The following is a 12,428-nucleotide window of genomic DNA, read 5'->3' on the forward strand; positions in this document are numbered from 1 at the left end:
CTGCAGGCTATCCCTCTGGGCCTGGAGATGACATTTTTTCTTACCCTGGACTAACTTTCTGATGACTCTGAGAAGACAACAATGTATCTACATCTAACGAAGCTTCAGCTTTGGAGGCGAGTGCCTTTGAGTCAAGTATGTGCTCAGCCAAGCCTGCGGCCAAGCACAGCTCAGCTATGTGGAGGCTGTGTAACCTTGAACAAACTGCTTAATCTCTGTGAGCCTTGGTCAACTGAGAAATGATACCACCACCAATCCTGTGAGGTTGACATGAGAACTGATAATACATGAAAAAGGACTGCCACAGAACTTGGTAAAGGGACGACAGTCAATAAATGGTGGTTATTGGTAAAGCAAAGTTTATCTTAACCTGATATGACATTTTTCGGATTTTAAGATGTCTTCCACTGTAAGATGCATCTTTTTTTTTTTTTTTTTTAACCTCGAGACGGAATCTTGCTCTGTCACCCAGGCTGGAGTGCAATGGCATGATCTTGACTCATTGCAACCTCCACCTCCTGGGTTCAAGTGATTCTCCTGCCTCAGCCACCTGAGTAGCTGGGATTGCAGACATGCACCACCACGCCCAGCTAACTTTTTTGTATTTTTAGTAGAGACGGGGTTTCACCATGTTGGCCAGGCTGGTCTTGAACTCCTGATCTTGTGATCCGCCCGTCTTGGCCTCCCGAAATGCTGGGATTACAGGCATGAGCCACCACACCTAGCTCAAGATGCATCATTTTTTAATGAACCACTAAGAAAGATAAAAAAATGCTGCCAATTAAACCAAAACACCATCCCAATTTTAGAGATATTAAAATGTGAATAAAAGGTATATGACAATTGAGAAATAGCGTCTATTTTGAGAGGTAATTTGTCATTTTAAGTGGAAAGTAAAAAGATCCCATCTCCTTACAGGACACAGGCTAGAAAAGAAGAGCCTCCTCCGTCAGATCTCTCAGGGAGGAGGGCTGCTGCTCTAATGGCTCCAGCACTTGGTGAGGGCTGGTGGGGACCCAGGAGAGTCAGAGGCGCCAACAGTTCCAGCTGGCACCCCTCGGGGCAGGCTGCACCTGACTTCTGACTGCCAAACTCAGAAGCTTGTGGTTGTTTGTGCCTGAGTCAAACACTCCCCTTGGTTTGAGGATGGCTCTACTCAGCATACATTGCTTTTACAAACCCAATTCTAACTTTAAATGGAAAATAAATAAGTCTTCCATGAAGCCACACTTATAAACTCCTACAAAAAGTCCTCCCTTACCCCAAGCATCCTGGTTTAATTAATTTTTAAAACCAGAAACAATCTTGGCACTTTGTTCTAAAGAAAACATTCTGTCTGATCAGAGGAAGATGTATGTAGAAAATCAGAATCTGACTGAATTCCCAAAATCTATTACACTGAGAGGAAAATGGAAAAGAAAATGTTTGCATAAAGCTTTTCCCTGACTCTCAGAGGGGTTCAGAACCAGACCAATTGACTCCTGGGTCTCACTGCAGTTCCACTCTGCACTGTTCTATTTTCAGCACCAACTCCACTCTATGACATGAACACAGTCAACTGAGAACTAGGGAACACCACAAATCCTGCAAGCAGAAGGTGCTGCACAGGCTCAGATGCCCACCTTGACACCCTCGTTGTAGCTGTCAGCAGGGCTGCTGAGGCTGGCAAGGCTTCCCAGATGACCGGGAGCTCCAGGGCGAGGCGGTTTCTTTGGTGGAGCTGCAGGATCTGGTGAGAGAGAATGATTCCCATTAAGTCATGTGCGTTAAGAAAGATTAAGAGGCTGGGGGCAGTGGCTCATGCCTATAATCTCAGCACTTTGGGAGGCTGAAGCGGGCAGATCACCTGAGGTCAGGAGTTCGAGATCAGCCTGACCAACATGGAGAAACCCCATCTCTACTAAAAATACAAAATTAGCCGGGTGTAGTGGCACATGCCTGTAATCCCAGCTACTCAGGAGGCTGAGGCAGGAGAATCGCTTGAACCCAGGAGGTGGAGGTTGCGGTGAGTTGAGATCGTGCCATTGCACTCTAGCCTAGGCAACAAGAACAAAACTCCGTCTCAAAAAAATAAAAAAAAGAGAAAGAAGGCTGAGCACAGTGGCTCACGCCTGTAATCCCTAGCACTTTGGGAGGCTGAGGCGGGCGGATGCCTGACCTCAGGAGTTCAAGACCAGCCTGGGCAACACGATGAAACCCCATCTCTAGTAAAATTAAGAAAAAAAAAAGAAAAGAAAAGAAAAAAGAAATTAGCCAGGCATGGTGGTGTGCACCATAGTCCCAGCTACTCGGGAGGCTGAGGCAGGAGAATTGCTTGAACCGGGGAGGTGGAGGTTGCAGTGAGCTCACACCACTACACTCCAGCCTGGGTGACAGAGTGAGACTCTGTATCCAAAAAAAAAAAGGAAAGAGAAAGAAACCACTGCTAAATAAATGCCTACTGCTGTTCTTACAAAAGACACTAATCTTGCATTCTAAGGAGGCATTTCTTTCTTTTTTTTTTTTTTTTGAGACCGAGTGTTGCTCTGTCGCCCAGGCTGGAGTGCAGTGGCGTGATCTCGGCTCACTGCAACCCTAAGGAGGTATTTCTGATGCATTATACCAACAAATTCTTTTTCCCAATACTCTAGTAATGAGCTGAATGTGGTAAACATCGTACTTGCTGTGGTCTGTAGAGGAAAAATTAACCATGAGGGTATTCCAAAGCTACGACACTATATACATTAAAAACCTGCTTTCATCAAATTAAACTAACTTCTTTCCGCCCAATTCTTTTCTTCTTTACCTGGTTTACCCACAGGCTGATATATATGTTGGTTTCCAATCTGTGGGAAAAGAAAAGTTCAGTCAATGCACTGGTATATACAATTGGGTAATGACCTCTCTCTCCCACCCTGTCTATCCACCCCCTTGAACTTCTAGGCTAGATTCTAGTGTATCAAAATGAACAAAACAGGGTTCTGCATAAGGTCTCAGTTGGGGTGGGGGATCAGGCAAATAAGCAAATGATGCCAATAGCATGTGTGGAAAGGGCTGTGAGAGAAGCAAGCATGGGACACTCTGGAACCACAAACACAGTGGTCATAACCCATTTAAAATGTTCTTACACAGCTGAGGAGAATGTAAATTAGTACAACCTCTATGGAAAATGAACTAGAAAAACTCAAAATAGAACTACTTATTAAAGAACTCAAAATAGAACTACCATTCGATCCAGCAATCCCATGACTGCATATACGCCCAAAGGAAAACAAATCATTGTATCAAAAAGATACCTGCACTGCTATGTTTATCATGGCACTACTCCCAATATCCAAGATACAGAATCAACCTAAGTGTCCATCAATGAATGTCTGGATTTAAAAAATGTGGTATATGTATACAATGGAATACTATTTAACCACAAAAAAGAATACAATTGGCTGGGCACGGTGGCTCATGCCTGTAATCCCAGCACTCTGGGAGGACAAAATGGGCGATAACCTTAGGTCAGGAGTTCAAGACCAGCCTGGCCAACATGGCAAAACCCTGTCTCTACTAAAAACACAAAAATTAGCTGGGCGTGGTGGTACGTGGGTGTAATCCCAGTTACCTGGGAGGTTGAGGCAGGAGGACTGCTTGAACCCAGGAGGCAGAGGTTGCAGTGAGCCAAGATCGTGCTACTGCACTCTAGCCTGGGCAACAGAGCAAGACTCTGTCTCAAAAAAATAAATAAATTAATAAATAAATATATATATATTCCTGTCTTTTGCAGCAGTGGGGATGGATGCAGTAATGTATAGGCCATTATCTTAGGTGAAACAACTTACAAACAGAAAATCAAATCCTGCATGTTCTCATAAGTGGGAGCTAAATAATGCGTATACACATACGTAAGAATGTGGAATAGTCACTGGGGACTTCGAAGAGTTGCCGGGGTCGGTGGGGGCGGAGGCGGGGGGAACAGCGTTAAGACATTACTTAATGGCGCCAGGTGCAGTGGCTCACGCCTGTAATCCCAGCACTTTGGGAGGCTGAGGCGGGTGGATCACAAGGTCAGGAGGTCGAGACCATCCTGGCTAACATGGTGAAACCCCGTCTCTACTAAAAAAAAAAAAAAAAAGCCAGGTGTGGTGGTGTGTGCCCATAATCCCAGCTACTTGGTAGGCCTGAGGCAGGAGAATTGCTTGAACCTGGCAGGGGCGGAAATTGCAGTGAGCCGAGATCACGTCACTGCACTTCAGCCTGGGCAACAACAGAGGGAGACTCCATCTCAAAAAAAAAAAATGACTTAATGGGTATTATGTACACTATTTGTGTGATGGTTATACTAAAAGCCCAGACTTCACCACTATGCAATATATCCATGTAAAAAAACTGCACTTATACACCTTAAATTTATACAAATAAAAAAAATTTGAAATGTTCTTATATGGATGTCTCCAGTTGACCTCTAAAGGGTTTAAAATCCCAGGACTTCCCAGTGTCTGCATCCTCTTCTGCCTGGCCTCCCAACTATCCTTATCACAAAAACAGGTACAACCAGAAAAATGATGGAAAGGGGCTTGGTAGCACTGGGTGTGTAGATTCCCATGGGCCTACATTGTCATCACCCCCGAAGCACTGTGTGTGTCAGGACCTGTTGTTATACCTCCATCAGTTCTAGGCCAAGTCAGAGAAGCCAAACCACAGCCCAGAACTTCTGTCCCAGGCACAGGATAAAGTTTCACTTAACACCAGTTCTCCTTCAAGTTGTCATACCTGAAACTGCACTTAAAATAGTCTTTCTGAGGCTAACTACCTGGAAAAAAATCTTTTTGGAACTTTGTTCTACTTTTGAAAAGAAAGACTTTTCTTGCTTACTTTAAAATAATGAACTGGCTAATAGATATAACCTAAGACACTTTACTTTCTATTGAAAAGAGATCTACTTCTTTATAATACAAGTGCTATAAAAATAGCACACAAAATTAAAATTGTTCCTCCCTCACACAATCAAGTTGTTTTCAACATGTCATTTAACACCTCTGATTTTAAAGACTTGCAAAAAGTCTCAGAGCTTGAAGGTATGAAGAATGATACCATATCAACTTATTTTTTGTGTAGTGCTTTCTACTTTATATATCACTATCATATCATTCATTTGTTCAATGAACAGTTATTGAACATCCGCTTTGTTCTAGCACTGTTCTAGGTATAAAACAAAGATCCTGCCTGGGGAGCAAGCAGCTAACAATGCAGTGGAAGGAGACAGATAATAAACAATGAACATGTATTAGTATATTCTGTGTTCTGTTAGGAGAAGCTGTGTCCCACAAAGAAAGGAGATGGCTGGGATAGAAGGAGAGGAACTACACGTATTTTGGTATTGGTTGATTGATTAAGTGAGTGACAGAGTCTCACTCTGTCGCCCAGGCTGGAGTGCAGTGGCACAATCTTGGCTCACTGCAACCTCTGCAGCCCAGGTTCAAGTGATTCTCCTGCCTCAGCCTCCTGAGTAGCTGGGATTACAAACGCCCGCCACGATGCCTGGCTATGTTTTTGTATTTTTGGTAAAAACGGGGTTTCACCATGTTGGCCAGGCTGGTCTCAAACTCCCGACCTCAAGTGATCCACCCACCTGGGCCTCCCAAAGTGTTGGGATTACAGGCGTGAGCCACTGCGCCTGGCCCTTATTTTTATTTTTCTGAGACAGGGTATTACTCTGTCACCTGGGCTGCAGTGCCGTGGCATGATCTTTGTTCACTGTAGACTCAACTTCCTGGGCTCAAGTGATGCTCCTGCCTCAGCCTTTTGAGTAGCTGGGAGCTGGGACCACAGGTGCATGCCATCACATGTGGCTAGTTTTTATATTTTTTGCAGAGACAAGGTTTTGCCATATTATCCAGGCTGGTTTCAAGCTCTTGAGCTCAAGCGATCCACCCATCTTGGCCTCCCCAAGTGCTGGGATTACAGGCGTAAGCCACTACTCCAGACCAAAGCTGCAGTTTTAAGTAGGAAGGTCAGGCCTTCTAAGAAAGTGATCCCTGAAAGGGAAGCCTTGCAGCAACCTGGGAGAAGAGTAGCTTCGAGAGGGAGGAGTCCAGTAGGGCAAACTGAATGTGTGAGGAACAGCAAGGTGGTCAGGGCAGATAGAGAGGCGTGAGGGCAGGGAATGGTGGAAACGGGCCAATACTTTAACAACAGACAATGTCTATTGGCTGTGCTGTACTCACTGCTTCAGGCAATAAAACCCATGCCCTTTTTTTTTTAAATTAAAAAAATTTTTAAATTTATGTGGTGCCTGTTTCCAGTCAGCCAGCTCACGGCCAGCTGAGTGCTCCCCATGTTTTTTTTTTTTTTTTTTTTTGAGACGGACTCTTGCTCTGTCGCCCAGGCTGGAGTGCAGTGGTGCAATCTTGGCTCACTGCAACCTCTGCCTCCCAGGTTCAAGTGATTCTCCTGCCTCAGCCTCCCAAGTAGCTGGGATTATAGGTGTGCACCACCACGCCTGGGTAATTTTTGTATTTTTAGTAGAGACAGGGTTTCACTATGTGGGCCAGGCTGGTCTTGAACTCCTGACCTCAGGTGATCTGCTCGCCTCGGCCTCCCAAAGTACTGTGATTACAGGCGTGAGCCACCGCGCCTGGCCCCATGCTCATTTTAAAAGGTTTAAAAATACAAAGAACTTTCTGGTTGATACTCGGGTAACAAGAAAGTTTAATGAACTAGAAAATCCTATTCTCAGAACATCCTGGAGTAATCTAGCCAATGCGTGCTCACGTACAACCTGCTCGGGTACTCAGGTGCAGAAAAGGAAAGACTCTGCTTCAGAAGTCTGACAGTATGAGTGTGTGGAGCTAGGCCTCGTGCATGGTTCTGTGCGGAACCAGCTGTTTACTTTGGAAAAGCTGCAGAGCTGTTAGGGGCTTTGGTTTTTCCATTTGTAAACTGAGGCTAATAACACTTACCTAATAAGACAACTAGGTTGTCATCACAAAATGAACATGCTGTCAACCTGTGTATTAAAGTCTAAATAAAACTTTACTTTTTATGCACACTGATGGGATCAATTTTCCACTAGCCAGTTATTAATGTTTACTAACTAGTTCACATCCATTTATAATCTACATGGCTTTCTAGTCAAAGGGTTCTCCCTGAAGCCGTGGCACATTTCTAAAAGTGTTAAAGCTGGAGTGTTTCACAAAATGGGGCCAAAACCAAATTATCATCTTTAGGAAAGCACAAAAGGGAAAAAAACCAGAAATGGTCATAGCATGTTAACAGTTCCCAGGAAGGCAGTGAAGTCTGTTGAGCAAGGCTGGCTACATGTGCATAAATGGGGGCACTTAGGCAAGTTTTCTTTGAGTCCTGGTCTACTCATTTGTGAAATGTGGATGACGACAGTACCCGATGTGTCAAGAGTGATGCGACACAGTACCTTGTAGTACTAAGCCAGGACCTCAGTTAGCACTAAGCACTCTTACTATTGCCTCCACCTGGCACAAAGCAAACTGAGATCTTAGGTGGGCCCATCATGTGTCATCTGATTGTCTTAGAAGTTCTTTTTTTCTAAGACAGAGTTTTGCTCTTTTGGCTCAGGCTGGAGTCCAATGGCACAATCTCGGCTTACTGCAACCTCCGCCTCCCGGGTTCAAGCGATTCTCCTGCCTCAGCCTTCTGAGTAGCTGGGATTACAGGTACCCGCTACCACGCCCGGCTAACTTTTTTGTATTTTTAGTACAGACGGGGTTTTACCATGTTGGCCAGGTTGGTCTCGAACTCCTGACCTCAGGTGATCCACCGCTCCTGGCCACAAGTTCTTATTAATAAAGCAGTTCTGCATAATCCTTCTATCCAGGTTTGATTAACAAATTTACATTTTTTTCTGAGTACCTTCTGTGGGCCATACACTGGAACACAAAGAATTTTCCTTATCTAACAAATTTCCTATTAGCAACGTTCTAAATAGCTAGTATCTTGAATAGGACTTATTTTCACACCGATTCTCACTCCTTCTTAACAATTTAGGACCAACTGCTTTTTATGCATTTGTCTCTTCAATACAAGGAAGGAGCTCAGTGTATGGGAATGTTAAATGGCTGATAATGCAACCTTCTTGCTCATGAACTAAAGAATGTAGGCCACTGTGCCCGACTGGGTGCTATTTTATATAGAAAAAATGTTTGCAAGATTTTAAGGTAAGTGTTGACAGTTGCATACACACCTGTGACTAGAAGGCAACTCAGTAGTTTCACCCTTATTAGGGTAAAACTTTAACTCCGTAAGTCTGCTACCTGACAGGCACAGCAAATGTTTAAGGAAATCTGCATTTAACTTAAACAGACATCTGCTGATGGAAATTTGGCGTTGGTTTGCTCAAATTAGTAAGATTAAGAAGATCTTAAATTCAGCTGGGCGCGGTTGCTCACGCCTGTAATCCCAGCACTTTGGGAGGCCAAGGCGAGTGGATCACTGGAGGTCAGGAGTTCAAGACGAGCCTGGCCAACATGGTGAAACCCCGTCTCTACTAAAAATACAAAAATTAGGCAGGTGGCTGTAATCCCAGCTACTTGGGAGGCTGAGGCAGGAGAATCTCTTGAGCCCGGTAGGCAGAAGATGCAGTGAGCCGAGATCCTGCCATTGCATTCCAGCCTAGGTGACAGCGCAAGACTCCGTCTCAAAAAAAAAAAAAAAAAAAAAAAAAAAAAAGAGAGATCTCAAATTACTCAAATTAATAACCTAACATCACACCCTGAGGAACTAGAAAAACAAGAGCCAACCAACCCCAAATTGGCTGCTTCCTTATGTTGAAGAGACTAATGTATAACAAGCAGTTGGCCAGGCGCGGTAGCTCACGCCTGGAATCCCAGCACTTTGGGAGGCGGAGGCGGGGGGGATCACGAGGTCAGGAGATCGAGACCATCCTGGCTAACACAGTGAAACACCGTCTCTACTAAAAATACAAAAAATTAGCCGGGCGTGGTGGCGGGCGCCTGTAGTCGCAGCTACTCGGGAGGCTGAGGCAGGAGAATGGCATGAACCCGGGAGGTGGAGCTTGCAGTGAGCCGAGATAGTGCCACTGCACTCCAGCCTGGACGACAGAGCGAGACTCCGTCTCAAAAAAAAAAAAAAAAAAAAAAAGCAGTTGGTCCTAAAACATTAGGAAGGAGTGAGAATTGGTGTGAAAATAAGTCCTATTTCTAGCAGGCTTTAACCTATTTACGCTGGAGGTTGCAAATTTTTTGGTGTGGAAAAATCAGACACTGGCGATGACCTTGAGCAGTAGGATATAAATAACTCTCACAAGCTTAGCGTTCCAATAATGGAACACTAGGCATAAATAGGTTAAATATAATTGGAATAATCATAAGCTAGTTCTTTAAAGAGAATTTCAGGCATTCTCCCCCTGCTACATCCAGAAGAAAAAAATATTGCTTGAACAAAGTTTCTATGATTCTGGAGACTTTTACAACCATGTAGTAAGAGCATAAAAATTTAGCAAATGGGCCAGGTGGATCACTTGAAGTCAGGAGTTTGAGACCAGCCTGGCCAACATTGTGAAACCCTGTCTTCACTAAAAATTCAAAAATTAGCTGGACGTGGTGGCACGTGCCTGTAGTCCTAGCTACTCAGGAGGCTGAGGCACAAGAATCGCTTGAAACTGGGAGGCGGAGGTTATCACGCCACTGTACTCCAGCTCTGGGTGACAGAGCAAGACTCTGTCTCAAAACAAAAACGAAAACAACAACAACAAAAAATTTAGCAAATGACAGCGTGTGTTAACAACGGCTAATATGTGTATATATTTCTTCACTTGATCTTAGCCAAAAGGCTGAGAAGTGATGTACATATTTCTTTAGGTCACAAAGAGTTTGGCTTATTACTAAAAGGCCTTTATTAAACAACAGAATATAAATTCTTCTCATCTGCACATGGTACATACTCTAAAATAAACCACACAATTGGCTATAAAACAATTCTATAGCTAATTAAAAAAAAAAAAAACCGAAATCACACCAACCACACTCTAGGACCACAGCACAATAAAAATAGAATCAGTACTAAGAAGATTGTTCAAAACCATATGATTACGTGGAAATTAAACAACCTGCTCCTGAATGACTTCTGGGTAAGGCAGAAATCAAGAAATTCTTTGAAACTAATAAGTACAAAGATACAACACACTAGAATCTCTTGAACACAGCTAAGGCAGTGTTAAGAAGAAAGTTTATAGTGCTAAACATCTACAACAAAAAGTTAAAAAGATCTCAAATTAATAATCTGACATCACACCTTGAGGAACTAGAAAAACAAGAGCAAATCAACCCCAAAGCTAACAGAAAACAAGAAATACCCAAAATCAGAGCTGAACTAAATGAAACTGAGACATGAAAAACCATGCAAAAGATAAATGAAACCAGAAATTGGTTATTTGAAAGAATACCTAAGAATGACTGATCACTAGCTAGACTAATTAAAAAAAGAGAGAAGATCGAAATAAATACAATCAGAAACGACAAAGGGGACATTACCACCAACCCCACAGAAAAATACATAGAACTATCATAGAACATTATGAACACCTCTACGCACATGAACTAGAAAATCTAGAAGATATGGATGAATTCCTGGACACATACACATTCCCAAGACTGAGCCACGAAGAAAGTGAATCCCTGAACAGACCAATAATGAGCTCTGAAATTGAATCAGTAATAGCCTATCAACCACCAAAAGCCCAGGACCAGATGGCTTCACAGTTGAATTCTAACGGATGTACAAAGATGAGCTGGTAGCGCTCTTACTAAAACCACTCCAAAAAATTGAGGAGGAGGTACTCCTCTCTAACTCATTCTATGAGGCCAGAATCATTCTGAGTCCCAAACCTGGCAGAAACAACAAAAAAAGAAAACTTCAGGCCAATATCCCTGATGAACATAGATACAAAATTCCTCAACATAATACTGGCAAAACGAATCCAGCAGCAGCACAACAAAAAGCTAATCCACCACAAACAAGTAGGCTTCACCCCTGGGATGCAAGGTTGGTTCAACATATGAAAATCAATTAAATGTGATTCATCACATAAACAGAACTAAAAACAAAAACCACAGGATTATCTCAATAGATGAAAAAAAAAAAGCTTCCAATAAAATTCAAGCTCACTTCATGTTAAAAACCCTCAAAAAACTAGGTAATGAAGGAACATAACTCAAAATAATAGGAGCCATCTATGACAAACCCACAGCCAATATCATATTGAATGAATGGGCAAAGGCTGGAAGCACTCCCCTGAAGAACTGAAACAAGACCAGGATGCCCACTCTTACCACATCTATTCAACATTAGTGCTGGAAGTCCTAGGCAGAGCAATCAGGCAAAACAAAGAAATAAAAGGCATCCAAATAGGAAGAGAAGAGACCAAACTTCTGTGTTTGTAGATGATATGATTTTATACATAGAAAATGCCATAGTCTTGGCCCAAAAGCTCCTAGATCTGATAAACGAGCAGTCCCCAATCATTTTGGCACCAGGGACAGGTTTTGTGGAAGAAAATTTTTCCACAGACTCAGGGGATGGGGTGGGGGATGGTTTTGGGATGAAACTGTCCCATCTCAGATCATCAGGCATTAGAGTCTCATAAGGAGTGTGCAATCTAGATCTCTCACATGCGCAGTTCACAATAGGGTTCACATGCCTATGAGAATCTAATGCTGCCACTGACCTGACAGGAGGAAGAGCTCAGGCATTAATGCTGGCTAGCCCGCCATTCACCTCCTGCTGTGTGGCCCAGTTCCTAACAGACTATGGACCAATACCAGTCTGTGGCCCAGGAAGATGGGGACTCCTGTGATAAACAACTTCAGCAAAGTTTCAGGGTACAAAATCAATGTACAAAAATCAGTAGCATTTCTCTACACCAACAACATCCAGTTGAGTGCCGAATCAAGAATGCAATCCCATTTACAACAGCCACACACACAAAATACCCAGGAATATAGCTAACCAGGGAGGTGAAAGATCTCTACAATAAGAATTACAAAACACTGCTGAAAGAAATCAGAGATGACACAAACAAATGGAAAAACATTCCATGCTCATGGATAGGAAGAATTGATATTGTTATAATGGTCATACCGCCCAAAGTATGGTCGTACTGCCCATATGGTCATACGGTCGTACCGCCCAATGGTCATACCGCCCAAAGCTTTACAGATTCAATGTTGTACCTATCAAACTACCAATAACATGCTTTACAGAATTAGAAAAGGCTATTCTAAAATTCATATGGAACCAAAAAAGAGCCTGAATAGTCAAAGCAATCCTAAGCAAAAAGAACAAAGCTGAGGACTTTACATTACATGACTTCAAACTATACTACAAGGCTATAGTAACCAAAACATCATGGTACTGGTATAAAAACAGACACACAGACCAATAGAACAGAATACAGAGCCTAGAAATAA

General features: G+C 43.0%; 1 protein-coding gene across 50 annotated transcripts in view; it reads right to left on the minus strand.

Moving 5' to 3' along the window:
• The window catches only part of PTK2 (protein tyrosine kinase 2), a 343,777-nt gene that overhangs the window by 14,299 nt on the left and 317,050 nt on the right, over positions 1-12,428 (minus strand). For all 50 annotated transcript variants that reach the window (XM_063816590.1, XM_063816588.1, XM_063816583.1 and 47 more), the window contains 2 exons: positions 2,786-2,825; positions 1,623-1,729 (listed from right to left, as the gene is read on the minus strand). In XM_063816590.1, coding sequence (XP_063672660.1) covers positions 1,623-1,729; positions 2,786-2,825 — 147 coding nt within the window. The remainder of the gene's footprint in view (positions 1-1,622; positions 1,730-2,785; positions 2,826-12,428) is intronic.

The sequence above is a fragment of the Pan troglodytes genome, chromosome 7 (genome assembly GCF_028858775.2).
Source record: "Pan troglodytes isolate AG18354 chromosome 7, NHGRI_mPanTro3-v2.0_pri, whole genome shotgun sequence".
NCBI lineage: Eukaryota > Metazoa > Chordata > Mammalia > Primates > Hominidae > Pan > Pan troglodytes.